The sequence below is a fragment of the Gavia stellata genome, chromosome 3 (genome assembly GCF_030936135.1).
Source record: "Gavia stellata isolate bGavSte3 chromosome 3, bGavSte3.hap2, whole genome shotgun sequence".
NCBI lineage: Eukaryota > Metazoa > Chordata > Aves > Gaviiformes > Gaviidae > Gavia > Gavia stellata.
Window position 1 is genome coordinate 1,355,844 of NC_082596.1, and position 22,857 is coordinate 1,378,700.

General features: G+C 54.7%; 4 protein-coding genes across 4 annotated transcripts; all 4 read right to left on the bottom strand.

Annotated features, from left to right (window-relative positions):
• Positions 1-4,088: 4,088 nt before the first annotated feature.
• On the bottom strand, positions 4,089-4,403 carry LOC132322089 (feather keratin 1-like). The gene has a single exon (XM_059836285.1). The coding sequence runs from the start codon at positions 4,389-4,391 to the stop codon at positions 4,089-4,091; it is 303 nt and encodes a 100-aa protein (XP_059692268.1). The 5' UTR covers positions 4,392-4,403.
• A 5,455-nt stretch (positions 4,404-9,858) lies between these two features.
• LOC132316789 (feather keratin 1-like) lies at positions 9,859-10,167 on the bottom strand. The gene has a single exon (XM_059815732.1). It carries the CDS (start codon positions 10,165-10,167, stop codon positions 9,859-9,861), a length of 309 nt encoding a protein of 102 aa, XP_059671715.1.
• A 4,270-nt stretch (positions 10,168-14,437) lies between these two features.
• Positions 14,438-15,070, bottom strand: LOC132322090 (feather keratin-like). The gene is made up of 2 exons (XM_059836286.1): positions 14,995-15,070; positions 14,438-14,781 (listed from the first exon to the last, which is right to left on the bottom strand). The coding sequence occupies exons 1-2, from the start codon at positions 15,068-15,070 to the stop codon at positions 14,438-14,440; spliced, it is 420 nt and encodes a 139-aa protein (XP_059692269.1).
• Positions 15,071-21,272: 6,202 nt separating this feature from the next.
• Positions 21,273-21,587, bottom strand: LOC132322091 (feather keratin 1-like). Its single transcript, XM_059836287.1, has one exon. It carries the CDS (start codon positions 21,573-21,575, stop codon positions 21,273-21,275), a length of 303 nt encoding a protein of 100 aa, XP_059692270.1. The 5' UTR covers positions 21,576-21,587.
• Positions 21,588-22,857: the final 1,270 nt, after the last annotated feature.

The window sequence follows — 22,857 nt, forward strand, 5'->3', positions numbered from 1 at the left end:
AGGGGTTTGGGTTGGGTTTTGGCAGCATTTCTACTCATTCATTCCCTCGTTCACCTCCCACCCCTCCCAGCAGTTGTTTTGGGGGCTGTTTTGTGAAGATTACCTATTTATTGGACTGGAGGTGTTGATTTTGGGGTGCTGAGAGTGGCCTTCTGGAAGCTTCCAGGAGCTTCTGCAGCAGCTGGTGCCTGTCAGCCATCCCCTGATTGGCAGGTTGTTAGCTGCCTCCCGATTGGCAGGTTGTTAGCTGCCTCCCGATTGGCTGGTCGCTGAGGGTGCTGAGGCAGTGCCTGGCTGTGGTGAGGGAAGGCTGCGGCCGCGGGGCTGAGGCTGGTGAGCTCTGGGAGAGCTGGTGAGGCCCGTGAGAGGCCCAGGGGGAGCGGGAGCGGCAGGCAGGGGAGGCTGGGAGTGACCGCCTGTGGGGTCTTTCTTTGGGCTGAGTGCCGAGATGTGAAGGGGGCAGGGGATGAAACCAGGCTGCCTAGAGATGAGCCTGGGGGTGGCGTGCCGATGTTGGGGGCGAAATCGATAGCCCAGCTCAAGTGCATGTACTCCTGTGCACGCAGCATGGGCAGCAAACAGGAGGAGCTGGACGCCGTTCTGCAGCAGGAGAGCTATGATGTAGTCGCCATCACAGAAACATGGTGGGACGACTCACATGACTGGGGTGCTGCAATGGATGGCTATAAGCTCTTCAGGAGGGATAGGCAAGGAAGGAGAGGTGGTGGGGTGGCTCTCTGTATGTTAGGGAGTGTTTTGATTGTAGAGAGGTCAACGATTGTGACGACAAGATTGAATGTTTATGGGTAAGGATGAGGGGGAAGGCTAACAAGGCAGATATCCTGCTGGGTGTCTGTTGTAGACCACCCAACGAGGACGAAGAAGCCGACGAAGCGTTCTACGAGCGACTGTCAGAAGTCTCACTATCGCAAGCTCTTGTTGTTGTGAGGAAGTGAACTTACCGGATGTCTGCTGGAATTATAACACAGCCGAGAGAAACCAGTCGCGGAGGTTGCTGGAGTGTGTGGAAGATAACTTCCTGACACAGCTGGTAAGCGAGTCCACCAGGGGAGGTGCCCTGCTTGACCTGCTGTTTACAAACAGAGAGGGTCTGGTGGGAGAAGTGATGGTCAGAGGCCGTCTTGGGCTTAGTGACCATGAAATGATAGAGTTCTTAATTCTTGTTGAAGTAAGGAGGGGCGGTCAGCAAAACCATTACCATGGACTTCTGGAGGGCAGACTTCGGCCTGTTCTGGACACTGATTGAGAGGGTCCCTTGGGAGACGGTCCTATAGGGCAAAGGGGCCCAGGAAGTCTGGACCTTCTTCAAGAAGGAAATCTTGAAGGCGCAGGAGCAGGCATTCCCCATGTGCCGTAAGAAGAGCCGTCGGGGAAGATGACCGGCCTGGCTGAACGGGGAGCTTTTGCTGGGACTCAGGAAAAAAAGGAGAGTTTATCACCTTTGGAAGAAGGGGCAGGCAACTGAAGAAGAGTACAAGGCCCTCGTTAGGTCATGCAGAGCTGGAATTAGAAAGGCAAAGGCACAGCTAGAGCTCAATCTGACCATGATTGTAAAGGGATAACAAAAAATGTTTCTATAAATACTTTAACAACAAAAAAGAGCCAAGGAGAATCTCCATCCTTTACTGGATGCGGAAGGGAACATTGTCACGAAGGATGAGTAAAAGGCTGAGGTGCTCAATGCCGCCTTTGCCTCAGTCTTTAATAGCCAGACCAGGTATCCTCAGGGTATTCGTCTCCCTGAGCTGGAAGACAAGGATGGAGAGCAAAGTAAACTCCCCGTGATCCAGGAGGAAGCTATTAAGAACCTGCTATGCCACCTGGACACTCCCAGGTCTATGGGGCCTGATGGCATCCACCCAAGGGTGTTGAGGGAGCTGGCAGAGGAGCTTGCCAAGCCACTCTCCATCATTTATCAACGGTCCTGGTTAAAAGGGGAGGTCTGAACGGCTGGAGGCTTGCCAGCGTGACGCCCATCCACAAGAAGGGCCAGAAGGATGATCCGGGGAACTACAGGCCTGTCAGACTGACCTGGGTGCCAGGGAAGATTATGGAGAGGTTCATCCTGAGGGCACTCACAGGGCACATGCAGGACAACCAAGGGATCAGGCCCAGCCAGCACGGGTTCATGAAAGGCAGGTCCTGCTTGACTAACCTGATCTCCTTCTATGAGCAGGTGACCCACCTAGTGGATGAGGGGAAGGCCATCGATGTTGTCTACCTGGACTTTAGTAAAGCCTTCGACACTGTCTCCCACAGTATTCTTCTGGAAAAGCTGGCGACTCGTGGCTGGGACATGTGCACTCTTCGCTGGGTAGAAAACTGGCTGGACGGCCGAGCCCAGAGAGTCATGGTGAATGGAGTGAAATCCAGTTGGCGGCCGGTGACAAGCGGAGTCCCCCAGACTCAGTTTTGGGGCTGGTCTTCTTTAATATCTCTATCCATGATCTGGATGAGGGGATCGAGTGCTCCCTTGGCATGTTTGGAGACAACACCAGGTCGGGCGGGAGTGTTGATCTCTTTGAGGGTAGGAAGGCTCTGCAGAGGGATCTGGACAGGCTGGATGGATGGGCTGAGGCCAATTGGATGAGGTTCAACAAGGCCAAGTGCTGAGTCCTGCACTTGGGCCACAACAACCCCATGCAAGGCTACAGGCTTGTGGAGGAGTGGCTGGAAAGCTGCCCTGCAGAAAAGGACCTGGGGGTGTTGATTGACAGTCAGCTGAATAGGAGCCAGCAGTGTGCCCAGGTGGCCAAGAAGGCCAACGGCATCCTGGCCTGTATCAGAAATGGTGTGGCCAGCAGGAGTAGGGAGGTGATCGTGCCCCTGTCCACGGTGCTGGTGAGGCCGTACCTCAAATCCTTTGTTCAGGTTTTGGGCCCTTCACTCCAAGAAGGACGTTGAAGTGCTGGAGCATGTCCAGAGAAGGGCGACGAAGCTGGTGAGGGGTCTGGAGCACAAGTCTGATGAGGAGCGGCTGAGGGAACTGGGGTTGTTTAGCCTGGAGAAGAGGAGGCTGAGGGGAGACCTCATCGGCTCTCTACAACTACCTGAAAGGAGGTTGCAGAGAGGTGGGTGTTGGTCCCTTCTCCCAAGTGACGAGTGACAGGACTAGAGGAATGGCCTCAAGTTATGCCAGGGGAAGTTCAGGCTGGATATTAGGAAAAATTTCTTTACTGAGAGAGTGGAGAAACACTGGAAAAGGCTGCCCAGGGAGCTGGTGGAGTCACATTCATTAGAGGTGTTCAAGGAACGTGGCACTGTGGGACATGGTTTAGTGGGCATGGTGGTGTTAGTTGATGGTTGGACATGATGATCTTACAGGTCTTTTCCAACCTTAGTGATTCTGTGTGATTCTGTAATCCCGACTGGCCATGGCGCCAGACAACCTGCTGTAGGTGGCCCTGCTTGAGGAGCGGGGTTGAAGCACATGGTCTCCAGAGGTTCCTGCCAAACTACATGATTCTGTGATTCTGTTTGCTGGGAGGGCAGGAGAGTCATTGTAGGGAAGAGAGTTAGTCAAGGGTGTTCTGGCACGGGGAGACTTTGTGAGAGGCATATGAAGGTGTGCATTATTGCGCCAAAGGCTTTGAGCAACTGGTGGGCTTGCGTAATGTTCTGGAAGCCACGAGGCACCGGTGTTGGTGGTGGCATATTTTGTACGATAGGTCTTGTGGCCCCTTTCCACCCACCCTGATGATCTATTAGGCTCTGTTTTTTCTCGGGTGAAGTTGGAAAAGCCTTGGGAGAAGAAAGGAAGTGGAGGCATTTGAGGCTGGGATGCAGGAGGACTTTATTGAGGCAAAAGAGTGAAAATGCAGGAGCACCAAGTGGAGGGGAGTCGGTGTGAGGTGCAAAGAAGGAGGTGGTAGAAGAGGAGGAGGTACATGGGCCATGTTTCCAGGCAGCCTGGGCAGGCCCCTTCCCTGCTTCCTTGCTTGGTGCCTTGAGAGGAGGAGTTGTGGATAGTAGCTTGACATTCCAGGAAGGGCCAGAGGTGCATCTTCAATCCATGCCATGGTTTCCAGGGTGTGGGTGGTTGGTGTCAGGGGTGGTGACGAGGGCCCTTAGCAGGGGTAACAGCCTCTTCCGCGGCCAAAGCAGCCCAGGCCTCCAAAGCCGTAGCCGAAGCCGCCGGAGGAGATGGGCACTCCCTGGGAGCTGAGGATGTTGCCCACGGCAGCGGATGAGGAGGATCCGACGGCGGTGTTCTGTGGGAAGGAGCTGAGGATGGGTCCTGGCAGAGTGACGACCACGGTGGAAGGCTGGATGACGACGCGGGATTCCTCGCACTGCCTGACACAGGGCTCGTTGCAGCTGTCAGCCAGCGGGGTGGGTCCGCAGGGGCGGCAGAGGTCGTAGCAGGCCATGTCTGTGGTGTGGAGGGTCCCTGGAAGAGAGGGTGTTGAGGAAGTGGAGGGGAATGGGGGTGCGAGTTTTACTGTCGCATGAGTGCGAGCGATTGTGGAGTCCTGATATGGGGCTGTGGGCAGCGTGGTGGAGGCGTCAAAGCTGCTGAGTCTTGGGGCAGAGCGTGCTGGAAGAGAGGGGCCAGGTGGGTCAGGAGAAGGAGGGGAAGGGGTTTCAGGCTCACCTTGTTGACCGTGAAGGAGAAGGCGTCAGGAGCAGTGTGTGAGGGAGAGAGGCTCTGGGCTGACTTTTATGCTGGTCCCCAAGGGGCGTGACCATCTTTGCGCATGACAGCATTTTTCAGCAAGCAGCTGTTACATGCCACAACCTCGTGAGTAATAAGGTGGGACGTGTTTTCCTTCCTGAAATTCTGCAATTTCCTGTCCTCCTCTTGAGGACATGTCCGCTTGGCCCAGGCGGCAGCTTTTAAGTGAGAGTATTAGAGGCCAAAGGCTGGTGTTGATGGCACGTGTCAGGGCAGGTAGAAGTCATGACCAAAGCATAATAGAGGTGGGGTGTCATCGGTGAGGTCATCCCGTGGCACTTGTGTGGTGTGGTTTGCGGGTGCGTTGTGAAGAGGGGGCCTCAATTCATCTCAGCCCTGGGAGGCTCGTCTTGGTTTGGAAGTGTGCTGCGCGTGAGGGTCTGCCCCTTCCAATTGCATTTAGTCCCTCCCTGTTTTGCTGCCAGCTCGCTAAGCCTTTACTAAGGCCTGGCCTTTCCCATTGAGTGTGCCCCATGGGTGCCTTGGTGCCGCTGTTGCTTGTAAGGTTGTAGCTGGGAGAAAGGAGGCTGCCTGTTTGGGGTTGTGCCTCCTTGGTGCCCTCCCTGGGAGTGTCTGCATGCAGGCAGAGGAGGGCTAATTGCAAGAGCATGTCATTGTCCTGTCAGCTACGGTTCAGAGCTCGCAGGCCCTGTGATGTGGGGAGCCCTGCCAGGCTCTCCAAAGGCTTGTGTTGGCCCCTCCATAGCGCTCCCCTTAGCTGGGGATGGTACATGTGCAGAGTCGGCTTTGGTGTGATGCAGTGCTTGGGCTATGGCATGATACGGTGCTTGGGCTCTGGTGTGACACATCCAAAGAAGAAGAATGAGAAGAAAGAGAATTTGGAGATTGCTGAGGGGAGTTGGAGGCGAGCATGCAGCACATGGCTGCAGAGCTGAGGCCTTGGTTGTGGTGGATGCATGCCAAAGGTTTGATGAATGCAAGGCATTCCCCAGTTGAGCTGAGGTGAGTGTTTTGCAGGCTGTTTGTCAGGCAAGCAGTGCTTGTTGCTGAGGAAGATGAAGGGAGGTAGGAAGGAATGCTGTGCGTCTGGAGATAAGCAAGTCCATGGGGCCTGAGGCGTCATAGCCATGAATGTGGAGGGAGCTGGCTGATGCCCTTGGGAGGCCCCTCTCCATTCTGTTGGGAAGTTGGTGGTGCCTGGGAGTGGTTTTTGATGGCTGGAAAGAGAACTCATAGCCCTTGTATCTTGGAGAAGATCAGGAAGGAAGATCTGGGAAAGTAGAGGTTTCCTAGCCTGACCTCGTTTCTGAGAAGGTGATGTAGTAAACCCTCTTGGAAGGCACTGCCAATCCCCGGAAGGACAACGAGGTGATGGGGAGTTTTCAGCATGGATTTACAAAGGGGAAATCATGCTTGGCAAACCTGTGTGTCTTCTACTTTGAAGTGACTAGCTTTGTGGATGAGGAGAGAGCCGTGGCTGGTGTTTACGTTGACTTTTCAGTGAAGCCTTTGACGCTTTCTCCCCTTGCTTTCTCATAGACCACCCAAGAAATTACGGGGTTGCGTAAGTAGCCAGTGAGGTTGAGTGCAAACTGGTTGAAGGGCTGGGCCCAGAGGTTTGTGCTCAGTGGCCCAAAGTGCAGTTGGAGGCAAGTCTCAGGTGGTGTAGGCCAGGACTTGGATCCGTGGGGCCAGCCCTGTTCAACATCCTCATCAATGGCCTGGGCAGTTGGACAGTCTGCCCCCTCAGCAAGTTGGCAGATGATGCAATATCTGGAGATGGTTTGCTGGCAGGACTTGTGACCCCATTGGAGACCCACACTGGAGCAGTTTGTGGAGAACTGCAGCCTGTGCGAAGGACTGACATTGGAGAAGTTTGTGGAGGACTGTCTCCTGTAGGAGAGACCCCACGCTGGAGGTGGGGAAGAGTGTGAGGAGTCCTCTCCCTGAGGAGGAAGACGTGGCAGAAACAAGGTGTGATGAACTGACCACAACCGGCATTCCCCATCCCCCTGCACTCTGGTGGGGGAAGAGGTAGAGAATTCAGGACTGAAGTTTAATGCAGGAAAAAGGGAGGTGGGGAGAAGGTGTTTTAAGATTTGGGGTTTTTTCTCATTATCTTACCCTGATTTGATTGGTAATAAGTTAAACTAATTTCCCCAAGTCGAGTCTGTTTTGCCTGTTTCATTAATCAGTGAATGATCTGTCCCTGTCCTTATCTTGACCCCTGAGCCTTTCTTATGCTTTCTCTCCCCTGCCCAGCTGAGGAGGGGAGTGATGGAGAGGCTTTGGTGGGCACCTGGAGTTGAGCCAGGGTCAACCCACCACAGGTGAGTGGACCAAGCTGAAAAGATGTGCCATATCCTTAGAAGAGAAGGCAAGCCTCTTCCAGTGTGAGGGTGGTCAATCAGTGGAACCGGAAGCGCAGAGAGGTGTTGGAGTCTGCATCCTTGGAGATACGGAAAACCTGGCTGGCCGTGGTCGTGGACAGCCTGCTCGGGCTGACCGTGCCTGAGCAGGCTGGGTTGAAGTAGATGATTTCCTGAGTTTCCTTGTGCCCTCACTGATTCTGTTTGCTGTGATTCTGCTTGCTGTGCTGGGCAGGGAGTCGTGCTGGGGAAGAGAGTTGGTCAAGGACGTGGTGCCATGGGGAGGTTGCGTCAGAGGCATGGGTAGAAGTGCGTTAGCATGTCCAAGCCTTTGTTTGTGCAAGTGAAGGGCTTGTGTCATGGGCTGGAAGCCCCCATTTAGCGGTCTGTGTTGTTGTTGTTGTTGCTGGGGACGTAGTTCCTAAGAGAGGTCTTGTAGCCCTTTTCCACCCACCCTGAGGGCCTTTTGAGCCCTGGCTTTGTGCTGTGTGAAGTTGGAAGAGCCTTGGGAAAGAAAGGAAGTGGAGGCGTGTCATGCTGGGATGCAGGACATCTTTATTGAGGCAAAAGGGTGAAAAGGTAGGAGTGAAAAGTGGAAGAGAGCCGGTATGAGGTGCAAGTAGGGTGCCCGTCAGCCGAGGTCCCTTGTGTGAGATAGATCTTGTCAGAGCCTGACAAGGCTCTGCAGAGGGATCTGGACAGGCTGGATCGATAGGCCGAGGCCAATTGGATGAAGTTTAATAAGGCCAAGTGCCAGGTTCTACACTTTGGCCACAACAACCCCATGCAATGCTACAGGCTTGGGGACGAGTGGCTGGAAAGCTCCCCCGCAGAAAAGGACCTGGGGGTGTTGATTGACAGTCAGCTGAATATGAGCCAGCAGTGTGCCCAGGTGGCCAAGAAGGCCAACGGCATCCTGGCCTGTATCAGAAATAGTGTGGCCATCAGGAGCAGGGAGGTGATCATGCCCCTGTACTCGGCTCTGGTGAGGCCGCACCTCGAATCCCGTGTTCAGTGTTGGGCCCCTCACTCCAAGAAGGACATTGAGGTGCTGGAGCGTGTCCAGAGAAGGGCGACGAAGCTGGTGAGGGGTCTGGAGCACAAGTCTGATGAGGAGCGGCTGAGGGAACTGGGGTTGTTCATTCTGGAGAAGAGGAGGCTGAGGGGAGAACTTACTGCTCTCTACAACTACCTGAAAGGGGGTTGCAGAGAGGTGGGTGTTGGTCTCTTCTCCCAAGTGACTAGCGACAGGACAAGAGGAAATGGCCTCAAGTTGCACCAGGGGAGGTTCAGGCTGGATATTAGGAAAAAGTTCTTTACTGAGAGAGTAGTGAAACATTGGAACAGGCTGCCCAGGGAAGTGGTAGACTCACCCTCCCTGGAAGTATTCAAGGAGCGTGTGGATGTGGCATTGTGGGATGTGGCTTGATTGGCATGGTGGTGTGTGGTGTGGGTGGGTTGTTTTGGTGTGGGCTGTGGTTTGTTTTGTGGTTTGTGGGTGGTTTTGGTTTTTTGTGTTGGGGTTTTTTTTTTGTTTTTTTTTTTTTTTTCTTAATGGTTGGACTTGATGATCTTACAGGTCTTTTCCAACCTTAGTGATTCTGTGATTCTGTGAAAGCCGCAAGGTCTCCCTGGTCTCGGCTGGTCGTTGGCTTGCGAGAAGGTGTTTGCAGCAGAGAGTAGTGGACATAGCAGAAGGGGTGATTCAAAGAAGGAAGTGGGAGAAGAGAAGGAGGTACATGGGCCATGTTTCCAGGCAGCCCATGCTGGTCCCTTCCCTGCTTCCTTGCTTTTTTCCTTGAGAAGAAGAGCCATGGGTGCCAGGACCATGTCCCAGTGACATCCTGGCAGAAGCGTCATTCCTATGAGAAGAGGCCGAGGAGCTGGGATTCCTAATCTAGGAGGCAAAGAATGTGCAGGGGGTCTGTCATCAATGTGTATAAATCCCAGACAGGAGGGAGTGAAGTTGAGGGAGCGAAGTTGAGGGAGCGTGGTTCTTCTGAGTAGTACGCACGACCAGGACAAGAGTCCATGGGCACAAGTGAGAACAGATGGCATTGCATGGGCGAAGAAGGCAAGTCTTTTCCAGAGTGAGGGTGGTCAGAGAGTGGAAGAGGTGGTGGAGTCTCCCTCCTGGGAGATACTGAAAACCAACCAGCCATGGTCCCAGACAACCTGCTGTGGGTGGTCATGCTTCAGCAGTGAGTTGAAGCACATGATATCCAGAGGTTCCTGCCGAACTGCATGTTTCTGTGATTCTGTTGGCTGGGAGGGCATGAGAGTCATTGTAGGGAAGAGAGTTAGTCAATGGTGTGCTGGCATGGGGAGACTTTGTGAGAGGCATACAAAGGTGAGAATTATTGCGTCAAAGCCTTTGGGTAAGTGGTGGGTGGGATTGTGTATGTTCTGGAAGAGATGAGGCACCGGCGTTGGTGGTGGCCTGTTTCATAGGAGAGGTGTTGTTGCCCCTTTCCACCAACCGTGATGGGCTTTTAAGCCCTGTTTCTTCTTGGGTGAAGAAAAGTGGAAGCATTTGAGGCTGGGATGCAGGAGAAGTTTATTGAGGCAAAAGAGTGAAAATGCAGGAGCACCATGTGGAGGGGAGCTGGTGTGAGGTGCAAAGAAGGAGGTGGGAGAAGAGGAGGAGGTACATGGGCCATGTTTCCAGGCAGCCCGGGCAGGCCCCTTCCCTGCTTCCTTGCTTGGTGCCTTGAGAGGAGGAGCTGTGGACGGCAGGTCGACGTGCCAGGAAGGGCCCGGAGGTGTGTCCTCAATCCATGCCGTGGCTTCCCGGATGTGGGTGGTTGGTGTCAGGGGTGTTGGCGAGGGCCCTTAGCAGGGGTAGCAGCCTCTCCTGCCACCAAAGCAGCCCAGGCCTCCAAAGCCATAGCTGTAGCCGAAGCCGCCGGAGGAGATGGGCACTCCCTGGGAGCTGAGGATGTTGCCCACGGCAGCGGATGAGGAGGATCCGACGGCGGTGTTCTGTGGGAAGGAGCTGAGGATGGGTCCTGGCAGGGTGACGAGCACGGCGGGAGGCTGGATGACGACGCGGGAGTCCTCGCACTGCCTGACACAGGGCTCGTTGCAGCTGTCAGCCAGCGGGGTGGGTCCGCAGGGGCGGCAGAGGTCGTAGCAGGCCATGTGTGTGGTGTGGAGGGGCCCTGGAAGAGAGGGTGTTGAGGAAGCGGAGGGGAATGGGGGTGCGAGGGGTGGTTTTGCAGGAGGTCGAGGGAGTGGGGAGTCGTGGTGTGGAGCTATGGGGAGTGTGGTGTTGGGGAGGCATCAGGGCTGCTGAGTGTGGAGGCAGATCGTCCTGGAAGAGGCAGGCCAGCTGCGTCTGGAGAGCAGGGGAAGGGGTTTCAGGCTCACCTTGTTGACCGCAGAGGAGAAGGTGTCAGGAGAAGTGTGTGAGGGAGAGAGGTGCTGGGCCGGCTTTTATGCTGGTCCCCAAGTGCCCAAGGGGGTGAGACAGCCTTTGCGCATGACGGTATTTTTCAGCAAGCAGGCGTTGCATGCCACAGCCTGGTGTTTAATGAGGTTGGACATGTTTTCCTTCCCACAGTTCTCCCTTTTTAATGTCCTCCTCTTGATTATGTGTCCACATGGCCCTGGCGGGAGCTTTTAAGTGAGACTAGGTATTTGGGAGGATTTGCATGGAAGGTGTGTGTCAGAGTAATTGGCAGATGTGTCCAAAGCGTAGGAGAGGTGGGGTGTTGTCCCCGAGGTCATCCCGTGGCACTCGTGTGGTGTGGTTTGCGGGTGCGTTGTGAAGAGGGGCCTCATTTCCTTGCGGCCGTGGAAGGCTGTTCTGGGCTTTGTGGGTGTGCCGGTCATGAGGCGCTCCACTTCACAGAATCACAGAATCATCAAGGTTGGAAAAGACCTGTAAGATCATCAAGTCCAACCATCAACCCAACACCGTCATGCCCACTAAACGATTTCCTGCAATGCCACGTCCACACATTCCTTGAACACCTCCAGTGATGGTGACTCCACCACCTCCCTGGGCAGCCTGTTCCAATGCTTCACCACTCTCTCAGGGAAGAAATTTTTCCTGCTATCCAGCCTAAAGCTCCCCTGGCGCAACTTGAGGCCACTTCTATCGCGTTTGCTCTTTCCCCGGCTTGCTGCCATCTCGCTAAGCCTGTCTTTAGGCCTGGCCTTTCCCCTTGGGTGTGCTCTGTAGGTGTCCTGGTGCCCCTCTTGCTTTAAGGTTGTATCAAACCAAGCCACTTCCAATCATTTATGAGCGCTCATGTGTAACTGGGGAGGTCCCAGTTGACTGGAGGTTAGCAAATGTGACGCCCATCTGCAAGAAGGGCCACAAGGAAAGGAGGGTCTGGGGAACTCCAGGCCTGTCATTGGTGCTCGGTTCCATGAAAGGGTATGGAGCAGATCATCTTGAGTGCCATCACACAGCACAAACAGGACAAGGAGGTGATCAGGCCCAGTCAGGATGGGTTTGTGAAAGGCAGGTCCTGCTTGACTCACCTGATCTCCTCCTGTGACAAGGTGAGCTGCTTAGTGGATGAGGGAAAGGCTGTGGATGTTGTTTACCTGGACTGTTGTAAAGCCTTTGACACCATTTCCCAAATCATTCCAGTGGAGAAACTGGCTGCTCGTTGGTTGGACGGGCATACTGTTTGCTGGGTAAAAAACTGTCTGGATGGCCGGGCCCAAAGAGTTGTGGTGAATGGAGTTAAATCCAGTTGGCGGCTGGTCACAAATGGTGTACCCCTGGGCTCAGTATTGGGACTAGTTCAGTTTAATATCAATGATCTGGACGAGGGCATCGAGTGCACCCCCGGTAAATTTGCAGATGACACCAAGTAGGGTGGAGTGTTGATCTTCTTGAGGGTAGGAAGGCTCTGCAGAGGGCTGTGGGCAGGCTGGATCGATGGGCCAATGCCAATTGTATGAGATTCAACGAGGCTCAGTGCTGGGTCCTGCAGTTGAGCGACAACCCCATGCAACGCTACAGGCTTGTGGAGGAGTGGCTGGAAAGCTGCCCAGTGGAAAAGGACCTGGGGGTGTTGGTCAACAGCTGGCTGAATAGGAGCCAGCAGTGTGCCTGCATGGCCAAGAAGTCCAACGGCATCCTGGCCTGTATCAGAAATGGTGTGGCCAGCGGGAGTAGGGAAGGGATTGTCTCCCTGTCCTCGGCGCTGGTGAAGCCGCACCTCGAATACTGCGTTCAGTTTTGCGCCCTTAAGTCTACAAGAAAGAGATGGAGGAGCTGGAGAGCATCCAAAGAAGAGCAACGGAGCTGGTGAAGAGTTGATAGAAGAAGACTGAGGAGGAGTGGCTGAGGGAACTGGGGTTGTTTGGCCTGGAGAAGAGGAGCCTCAGGTGCGACCTTATCGGTCTCTTCCACTGCCTGAAAGGAGGCTGTAACGTGGTGGGATTCAGTCTCTTATCCCTAGTAAGGAGTGATAGGATGAGAGGAAAGGGACTCAGGTTGCACCAGGGGAGGTTTTCATAGGATATTTAGAATGCTTTCTTCATTAAAAGGGTTGTCAAGCCTTGGAACAGGCTGCCCAGGGAAGTGGTTGAGTCACCATCCCTGGAGGTATTTGAAAGACATGTAGATGTGGCGCTTGGGGTGACTGTTTATTGGTGGACTTGGTAGTGTTAGGTTAATGGTTGGAGTCGATGATGTTAATTGTCTTTTCCAAGGTAAAAGTTTCTGTGATTGTATATGGGGCACCCTGCAAGGGCAGGTGAGTTTCTGGAGAGCCCATGAGTGTGGCAAGAGGCAGGGGAGGATTGGGGCCCTGGTGAGCGAGGGACTTTGGGGTTTTTACTTGAGGTGAGTACCGAGGGGTGAGATTCTTTCCCTGCATAGTGTTTGAGACGCAGAAAGAGAATTTGGAGATTGCCGAAGGGAGTTGTAGGCGAGCATGCAGCACGAGGCTGCAAAGCCATAGCCCTGGTGGTGGTGGGTGCATGCCAAAGGGTTGATGAATGGCCAGGCCTGCCTGGATTGAACTGAGGTGAGTGTTTTTCAGGCTGTTTGTCAGGCGAGCAGTGCTTGCTGAGGAAGATGAAGGGAGGTAGGACAGAGTGCTGTGCAACTGGGTGTCCGTAAGCCCACGGGGCCTGATGGGTTGCAACCAGGAATTCCAAGGGAGAGGGCTGATGGCCTTGGGAGGCCAGTGCTCATTGTCTTGGAATGGTGATGTGCCTTGGAACAGTTCCTGAAGACTGGTAGAGAGCTCGTATCTTGAAGAAGGTCAAGATGGAGGATCGTGGAAAGTAGAGGCTGGTGAGCTTGACCTCATTTCTGGGGAAGGTGATTGAGGAAATCCTTCCGGAAAGCCCTGCCAAGCCCAGAAAGGGCCAGAAGGTGCTGGAGAGCGGTCGGCATGGATTTACAAAGGGAAAGTGGTGTTTGACCAAACTCTGTGCCTTCAAGGTTGAAGTGACTGGGTGTTGGATGAGGGGAAAGCAGTGGCTGTTGTTGAGCTGTACTGGAATGAAGCCTTTGTCAGTGTCTCCCACTACGTGCTCCTAGAGAAGCTGAGAAAGTATGGGTTGCGTAAGTGGCCAGTGAGGGGGAGTGCAAAGTGGCTGAAGGGCTGGGCCCAGAGCCTCGTGATCAGCGGCAGGACAAGAGGCCATGTGCACAAGCAAAAAGAGATGGAATTCCGTGAGCAAAGAAGGCAAGGCTTTCCCAGAGTGAGGGTGGTGCAAGAGTAAAAGAGTTGGTGGAGTCTGTGTCCTTGGAGATACTGAAAACCCGAGTGGCCATGGCCCCAGACAACCTGCTGTAGGGGGCCGTACTTGAGCAGGGGGGTTGAAGCACATGTTCTCCAGAGGTTCCTGCCGAACTACATGATTCTGTGATTCTGTTGGCTGGGAGGGCGGGAGAGTCATTGTAGGGAAGAGAGTTAGTCAAGGGTGTGCTGGCATGGGGAGACTTTGTGAGAGGCGTACGAAGGCGAGCATTACTGCGTCAAAGCCTTTGCGCAAGTGGTGGGCTTGCGTAATGTTCTGGAAGCCACGGGGCACCGGTGTTGGTGGTGGCATATTTCGTAGGAGTGGTCTTGTTGACCCTTTCCTTTAACCCTGATGGAATTTTATGCCCTTTTTTTTCTTAGGTGAAGTTGGAATAGCCTTGGGAGAAGAAAGGAAGTGGAGGCATTTGAGGCTGGGATGCAGGAGAATTTTATTGAGGCAAAAGAGTGAAAATGCAGGAGCACCAAGTGGAGGGGAGCTGGTGTGAGGTGCAAAGAAGGAGGTGAGAGAAGAGGAGGAGGTCCATGACAGACCCCTTCCTTGCTTGCTGCCTTGAGAGGAGGAGCTGTGGACAGCAGGTCGATATGCCAGGAAGGGCCAGAAGTGCATCCTCAATCCATGCTGTGGCTTCCTGGGTGTCGGTGTTTGGTGTCAGGGGTAGTGGCGAGGGCCCTTAGCAGGGGTAGCAGCCTCTTCTGCCACCGAAGCAGCCCAGGCCTCCAAAGCCATAGCCGTAGCCGAAGCCTCCGGAGGAGACAGGCACTCCCTGGGAGCTGAGGATGTTGCCGACGGCAGCGGATGAGGAGGATCCGACGGCGGTGTTCTGTGGGAAGGAGCTGAGGATGGGTCCTGGCAGGGTGACGACCACGGTGGAAGGCTGGATGACGACGCGGGAGTCCTCGCACTGCCTGACACAGGGCTCGTTGCAGCTGTCAGCCAGCGGGGTGGGTCCGCAGGGGCGGCAGAGGTCGTAGCAGGCCATGTCTGTGGTGTGGAGGGGCCCTGGAAGAGAGGGTGTTGAGGAAGCGGAGGGGAATGGGTGTGCGAGGAGTGGTGTTACAGGAGGGTGAGGGATTGGGGAGTCGTGGTGTGGGACTGTGGGGAGCGTGGTGTTGGGGAGGCGTCAGGACTGCTGAGTGTGGGGTCAGAGCGTGCTGGAAAAGATGGGCTAAGTGGGTGAGGAGAAGGAGGGGAAGGGGTTTCAGGCTCACCTTGTTGACTGCAGAGAAGAAGGCGTCAGGAGAAGTGTGTGAGGGAGAGAGGCTCTGGGCTGACTTTTATGCTGGTCCCCAAGGGGCGTGACCATCTTTGCGCATGCCAACATATTTCAACAAGCAGCTGTTATATGCCATAACCTCGTGATTAATAAGTTGGGACGCGTTTTCCTTCCTGAAATTCTGCAATTTCCTGTCCTCCTCTTGAGGACATGTCCGCTTGGCCCAGGCGGCAGCTTTTAAGTGAGAGTATTAGAGGCCAAAGGCTGGTGTTGATGGCACGTGTCAGGGCAGGTAGAAGTCATGACCAAAGCATAATAGAGATGGGGTGTCGTCAGTGATGTCATCCCGTGGCACTCGTGTGGTGTGGTTTGCGGGTGCGTTGTGAAGAGGGGACCCCATTTCCTCGCCTCTCTGTCAGGCTGGTCTGGGCTTTGGAGGTGTGCCAGGCGTGAGGCGCTGCCCCTTCCAATGTGTTCGGTCACTCCACACACTGCTGCCAACTCGCTAAGTCTGTCTTTAGGCCTGGCCTTTCCCGTTGGATGTGCTCTGTGGGTGCCTTGGTGCCCCTCTTGCTTGTAGGCTTTTAGGTGGGTGTGTTGGGTTTTCATGGCAAGGTTTTGGTAGCGAAGGGGCTACAGGGGTGGCTTCTGTGAGAAGGCTCCAGAAGCTTCCCCAGTGTCTGATAGAGCCAATGCTGGGTAGGTCCAAGATGGAGCTGCTAGTGGCCAAACGTGAGCCAATCAGCAACAGTGGTAGCGCCTCTGTGCTAAACATATTTGCTAAGGGGAAAAATCTGCTGCGCTATATTAACTGGATGAGAGAAGGGAGAAGGCGCTGGAGCAGAGATTCCCTGCAGCCTGTGGTGAAGACCATGGTAGAGCAGATTGTCCCCCTGCAGCCCATGAAGGTCCATGGTGGAGCAGACATCCACCTGCAGCCCATGGGGGACCTGACACCGGAGCAGGTAGATGCATCCGAAGGAGGCTGTGACCCCATGTATAGCTCTGCTGGAGCAGGTCTTCTAGCCGGACCCGTGACGCCACGGGCGACCCACGCTGGAGCAGTCCGTTCCTGAGTGTCTGCACCTCGTGGAAAGGAGCCATGCTGGAGCAGTTTGTGAATAACTGCAGCCTGTGGGAAGGAGCCATGTTGGAGAAGTTTGTGAAGGACTGTCTCCCATGGGTGGGACCCCACTTTGGAGCAAGGCGGGAGTGTGAGAAGGAAGGATTGGCAGAGATGAGTGATGGCCTGACCACAACCCGCATTCCCCGTCCCCCTGCGCCGCTGGGGAGGAGGTGGTAGAGAATTTGGGAGTGAAGTTGAGGCCAGAAGAAGGGAGGGATGGCAGGAAGGTCTTTTAGGTTTTATTATTAAATTTGATTTTTTTTCTCATTATCGTACTCTTAATTTCGATTGTCAATACGTTAAATTAATTTTTCCCTTGACAGTAATTGGTGAGTGATCTACCGTGTCCTTATCTCGACCCAGGAGCCCTTGGTGTATTTGTCTCCCCTTGTCCAGCTGAGGAGAGATAGTGATATAGCAGCTTGGTGGGCACCGGGCATCCAGCCCAGGTGAACCCACCACAGAGCCCCACCTTCCCAGCAGAGCAGGGTCAGGGGCTTGTTCCTGCACCTGGTGCTCAGTGCCCCATGCTGTGCCGCAGGGTCCCCACGGTGAGGAGGATGGTGAGCTCACAGAGGGGGCTCTCTGTGTGACCTCAGAGCAGAGGGATGGTGGCTTGGGGTCCCCTGCACAGGTGGTCCAGGGACCCTGCAGCAGTGGGGATGGTGGTCCGGAGACTCTTGCATGGGACCCTGCAGTGAAGAGGGGATGGTGGTGTGGGGATCCCCCCAAGGGTTCATTTGGGGACCCCACAGCAAGGTGAGACCGTGGCCTGGGGACTCCCATATCGCTGGAAGCTGGGCACGGTGACACGGGACCCTGTGTGTGTGGCCCTGGCACCCCGCCGTGAAGGAAGATGGTGTCATGGGGACTGCCAGGAGATGGGTCTGGGGAACACAGCAAGGGGGGCCATGACAGGGGACCCTGCGTGGGTGTCCCTGGCACCCTGCAGCAAGGACAAGAAGTGCAGGGTCTGTTGATGTATTTATTGATGTCAGCTTTTTTTGGGGTGTGTTATTTAATCAGGGCATTTTCCCTCCCTCTTGCCCCTCTGAGGTCTCTAACTTCTTCCGTGTGAGGGGTTTGGGTTGGGTTTTGGCAGCATTTCTACTCATTCATTCCCTCGTTCACCTCCCACCCCTCCCAGCAGTTGTTTTGGGGGCTGTTTTGTGAAGATTACCTATTTATTGGACTGGAGGTGTTGATTTTGGGGTGCTGAGAGTGGCCTTCTGGAAGCTTCCAGGAGCTTCTGCAGCAGCTGGTGCCTGTCAGCCATCCCCTGATTGGCAGGTTGTTAGCTGCCTCCCGATTGGCAGGTTGTTAGCTGCCTCCCGATTGGCTGGTCGCTGAGGGTGCTGAGGCAGTGCCTGGCTGTGGTGAGGGAAGGCTGCGGCCGCGGGGCTGAGGCTGGTGAGCTCTGGGAGAGCTGGTGAGGCCCGTGAGAGGCCCAGGGGGAGCGGGAGCGGCAGGCAGGGGAGGCTGGGAGTGACCGCCTGTGGGGTCTTTCTTTGGGCTGAGTGCCGAGATTTGAAGGGGGCAGGGGATGAAACCAGGCTGCCTAGAGATGAGCCTGGGGGTGGTGTGCCGATGTTGGGGGCGAAATCGATAGCCCAGCTCAAGTGCATGTACTCCAGTGCACGCAGCATGGGCAGCAAACAGGAGGAGCTGGAAGGCATTGTGCAGCAGGAGAGCTATGATGTAGTCGCCATCACAGAAACATGGTGGGACGACTCACATGACTGGGGTGCTGCAATGGATGGCTATAAGCTCTTCAGGAGGGATAGGCAAGGAAGGAGAGGTGGTGGGGTGGCTCTCTGTATGTTAGGGAGTGTTTTGATTGTAGAGAGGTCAACGATTGTGACGACAAGATTGAATGTTTATGGGTAAGGATGAGGGGGAAGGCTAACAAGGCAGATATCCTGCTGGGTGTCTGTTGTAGACCACCCAACGAGGACGAAGAAGCCGACGAAGCGTTCTACGAGCGACTGTCAGAAGTCTCACGATCGCAAGCTCTTGTTGTTGTGAGGAAGTGAACTTACCGGATGTCTGCTGGAATTATAACACAGCCGAGAGAAACCAGTCGCGGAGGTTGCTGGAGTGTGTGGAAGATAACTTCCTGACACAGCTGGTAAGCGAGTCCACCAGGGGAGGTGCCCTGCTTGACCTGCTGTTTACAAACAGAGAGGGTCTGGTGGGAGAAGTGATGGTCAGAGGCCGTCTTGGGCTTAGTGACCATGAAATGATAGAGTTCTTAATTCTTGTTGAAGTAAGGAGGGGCGGTCAGCAAAACCATTACCATGGACTTCTGGAGGGCAGACTTCGGCCTGTTCAGGACACTGATTGAGAGGGTCCCTTGGGAGACGGTCCTATAGGGCAAAGGGGCCCAGGAAGTCTGGACCTTCTTCAAGAAGGAAATCTTGAAGGCGCAGGAGCAGGCATTCCCCATGTGCCGTAAGAAGAGCCGTCGGGGAAGATGACCAGCCTGGCTGAACGGGGAGCTTTTGCTGGGACTCAGGAAAAAAAGGAGAGTTTATCACCTTTGGAAGAAGGGGCAGGCAACTGAAGAAGAGTACAAGGCCCTCGTTAGGTCATGCAGAGCTGGAATTAGAAAGGCAAAGGCACAGCTAGAGCTCAATCTGACCATGATTGTAAAGGGATAACAAAAAATGTTTCTATAAATACTTTAACAACAAAAAAGAGCCAAGGAGAATCTCCATCCTTTACTGGATGCGGAAGGGAACATTGTCACGAAGGATGAGTAAAAGGCTGAGGTGCTTAATGCCGCCTTTGCCTCAGTCTTTAATAGCCAGACCAGGTATCCTCAGGGTATTCGTCTCCCTGAGCTGGAAGACAAGGATGGAGAGCAAAGTAAACTCCCTGTGATCCAGGAGGAAGCTATTAAGAACCTGCTATGCCACCTGGACACTCCCAGGTCTATGGGGCCTGATGGCATCCACCCAAGGGTGTTGAGGGAGCTGGCAGAGGAGCTTGCCAAGCCACTCTCCATCATTTATCAACGGTCCTGGTTAAAAGGGGAGGTCTGAACGGCTGGAGGCTTGCCAGCGTGACGCCCATCCACAAGAAGGGCCGGAAGGAGGATCCGGGGAACTACAGGCCTGTCAGCCTGACCTTGGTGCCAGGGAAGATTATGGAGAGGTTCATCCTGAGGGCACTCACAGGGCACATGCAGGACAACCAAGGGATCAGGCCCAGCCAGCACGGGTTCATGAAAGGCAGGTCCTGCTTGACTAACCTGATCTCCTTCTATGAGCAGGTGACCCACCTAGTGGATGAGGGGAAGGCCATCGATGTTGTCTACCTGGACTTTAGTAAAGCCTTCGACACTGTCTCCCACAGTATTCTTCTGGAAAAGCTGGCGACTCGTGGCTGGGACATGTGCACTCTTCGCTGGGTAGAAAACTGGCTGGACGGCCGAGCCCAGAGAGTCATGGTGAATGAAGTGAAATCCAGTTGGCGGCCGGTGACAAGCGGAGTCCCCCAGACTCAGTTTTGGGGCTGGTCTTCTTTAATATCTCTATCCATGATCTGGATGAGGGGATCGAGTGCTCCCTCGGCATGTTTGGAGATGACACCAGGTTGTGCGGGAGTGTTGATCTCTTTGAGGGTAGGAAGGCTCTGCAGAGGGATCTGGACAGGCTGGATGGATGGGCTCAGGCCAATTGGATGAGGTTCAACAAGGCCAAGTGCTGAGTCCTGCACTTGGGCCACAAAAAGCCCATGCAAGGCTACAGGCTTGTGGAGGAGTGGCTGGAAAGCTGCCCTGCAGAAAAGGACCTGGGGGTGTTGATTGACAGTCAGCTGAATAGGAGCCAGCAGTGTGCCCAGGTGGCCAAGAAGGCCAACGGCATCCTGGCCTGTATCAGAAATGGTGTGGCCAGCAGGAGTAGGGAGGTGATCGTGCCCCTGTCCACGGTGCTGGTGAGGCCGTACCTCAAATCCTTTGTTCAGGTTTTGGGCCCTTCACTCCAAGAAGGACGTTGAAGTGCTGGAGCATGTCCAGAGAAGGGCGACGAAGCTGGTGAGGGGTCTGGAGCACAAGTCTGATGAGGGGCGGCTGAGGGAGCTGGGGTTGTTTAGCCTGGAGAAGAGGAGGCTGAGGGGAGACCTCATCGGCTCTCTACAACTACCTGAAAGGAGGTTGCAGAGAGGTGGGTGTTGGTCCCTTCTCCCAAGTGACGAGTGACAGGACTAGAGGAAATGGCCTCAAGTTATGCCGGGGGAAGTTCAGGCTGGATATTAGGAAAAATTTCTTTACTGAGAGAGTGGAGAAACACTGGAAAAGGCTGCCCAGGGAGCTGGTGGAGTCACATTCATTAGAGGTGTTCAAGGAACGTGGCACTGTGGGACATGGTTTAGTGGGCATGGTGGTGTTAGTTGATGGTTGGACATGATGATCTTACAGGTCTTTTCCAACCTTAGTGATTCTGTGTGATTCTGTAATCCCGACTGGCCATGGCGCCAGACAACCTGCTGTAGGTGGCCCTGCTTGAGGAGCGGGGTTGAAGCACATGGTCTCCAGAGGTTCCTGCCGAACTACATGATTCTGTGATTCTGTTTGCTGGGAGGGCAGGAGAGTCATTGTAGGGAAGAGAGTTAGTCAAGGGTGTTCTGGCACGGGGAGACTTTGTGAGAGGCATATGAAGGTGTGCATTATTGCGCCAAAGGCTTTGAGCAACTGGTGGGCTTGCGTAATGTTCTGGAAGCCACGAGGCACCGGTGTTGGTGGTGGCATATTTTGTACGATAGGTCTTGTGGCCCCTTTCCACCCACCCTGATGATCTATTAGGCTCTGTTTTTTCTCGGGTGAAGTTGGAAAAGCCTTGGGAGAAGAAAGGAAGTGGAGGCATTTGAGGCTGGGATGCAGGAGGACTTTATTGAGGCAAAAGAGTGAAAATGCAGGAGCACCAAGTGGAGGGGAGTCGGTGTGAGGTGCAAAGAAGGAGGTGGTAGAAGAGGAGGAGGTACATGGGCCATGTTTCCAGGCAGCCTGGGCAGGCCCCTTCCCTGCTTCCTTGCTTGGTGCCTTGAGAGGAGGAGTTGTGGATAGTAGCTTGACATTCCAGGAAGGGCCAGAGGTGCATCTTCAATCCATGCCATGGTTTCCAGGGTGTGGGTGGTTGGTGTCAGGGGTGGTGACGAGGGCCCTTAGCAGGGGTAACAGCCTCTTCCGCGGCCAAAGCAGCCCAGGCCTCCAAAGCCGTAGCCGAAGCCGCCGGAGGAGATGGGCACTCCCTGGGAGCTGAGGATGTTGCCCACGGCAGCGGATGAGGAGGATCCGACGGCGGTGTTCTGTGGGAAGGAGCTGAGGATGGGTCCTGGCAGAGTGACGACCACGGTGGAAGGCTGGATGACGACGCGGGAGTCCTTGCACTGCCTGACACAGGGCTCGTTGCAGCTGTCAGCCAGCGGGGTGGGTCCGCAGGGGCGGCAGAGGTCGTAGCAGGCCATGTGTGTGGTGTGGAGGGTCCCTGGAAGAGAGGGTGTTGAGGAAGTGGAGGGGTGTGGTGGAGTGAGGGGTGGCGTTGCAGGAGGGTGAGGGAGTGGGGAGTCGTGGTATGGGGCTGTGGGGAGCGTGGTGGTGGGGAGGCATCAGGGCTGCTGAGTGTGGAGGGAGATCATACTGGAAGAGGCAGGCCAGCTGCATCTGGAGAAGGAGGGGAAGGGGTTTCAGGCTCACCTTGTTGACCGTGGAGGGGAAGGCGTCAGGAGAAGTGTGTGAGGGAGAGAGGCACTGGGCCGGCTTTTATGCTGGTCCCCAAGTGCCCCAGGGTGTGAGGCAGCCTTTGTGCATGATGGTGTTTTTCAGCAAGCAGGCGTTGCATGCCACAGCCTGGCATGTAATGAGGTTGGGCGTGTTTTCCTTCCCACAGTTCTCCCTTTTTAATGTCCTCCTCTTGATTATGTGTCCACATGGCCCTGGCGGGAGCTTTTAAGTGAGAGTAGGTATTTGGGAGGATTTGCATGGAAGGTGCGTGTCAGCGTAATTGGCAGACGTGTCCAAAACGTAGGAGAGGTGGGGTGTTGTCTCTGAGGTCATCCCGTGGCACTCGTGTGGGGTGGTTTGCAGGTGCGTTGTGAAGAGGGGCCTCATTTCCTTGCGGCCCTGGAAGGCTGTTCTGGGCTTTGTGGGTGTGCCAGTCATGAGGAGCTTCACTTCACAGAATCACAGAATCACTAAGGTTGGAAAAGACCTGTAAGATCATCAAGTCCAACCATCAACCCAACACCACCATGCCCACTAAACCATGTCCCGCAATGCCACGTCCACACATTCCTTGAACACCTCCAGTGATGTTGACTCCACCACCTCCCTGGGCAGTCTGTTCCAATGCTTCACCACTCTCTCAGGGAAGAAATTTTTCCTGCTATCCAGCCTAAAGCTCCCCTGGCGCAACTTGAGGCCACTTCCTTCGCCTTTGCTCTTTTCCCGGCTGGCTGCCATCTCGCTAAGGCTGTCTTTAGGCCTGGCATATGAGCGCTCATGGGTAACTGGGGAGGTCCCAGTTGACTGGAGGTTAGCAAATGTGACACCCATCTGCAAGAAGGGCCACAAGGAAAGGAGGGTCTGGGGAACTCCAGGCCTGTCATTGGTGCTCGGTTCCATGAAAGGGTATGGAGCAGATCATCTTGAGTGCCATCACACAGCACATACAGGACAAGGAGGCAATCAGGCCCAGTCAGGATGGGTTTGTGAAAGGCAGGTCCTGCTTGACTCACCTGATCTCCTCCT

Bases quoted from the DNA above. Each gene is read 5' to 3' on its own strand.
- LOC132322089 (XM_059836285.1), bottom strand. From the start codon at position 4,391: ATGGCCTGCTACGACCTCTGCCGCCCCTGCGGACCCACCCCGCTGGCT.
- LOC132322091 (XM_059836287.1), bottom strand. From the start codon at position 21,575: ATGGCCTGCTACGACCTCTGCCGCCCCTGCGGACCCACCCCGCTGGCT.
- LOC132322090 (XM_059836286.1), bottom strand. From the start codon at position 15,070: ATGGTCACGCCCCTTGGGGACCAGCATAAAAGTCAGCCCAGAGCCTCT. The intron at 14,782-14,994 runs CTTCTCTGCAGT...CCGCTTCCTCAA, and splicing joins CACACTTCTCCTGACGCCTT to CACCCTCTCTTCCAGGGCCC.
- LOC132316789 (XM_059815732.1), bottom strand. From the start codon at position 10,167: ATGGCCTGCTACGACCTCTGCCGCCCCTGCGGACCCACCCCGCTGGCT.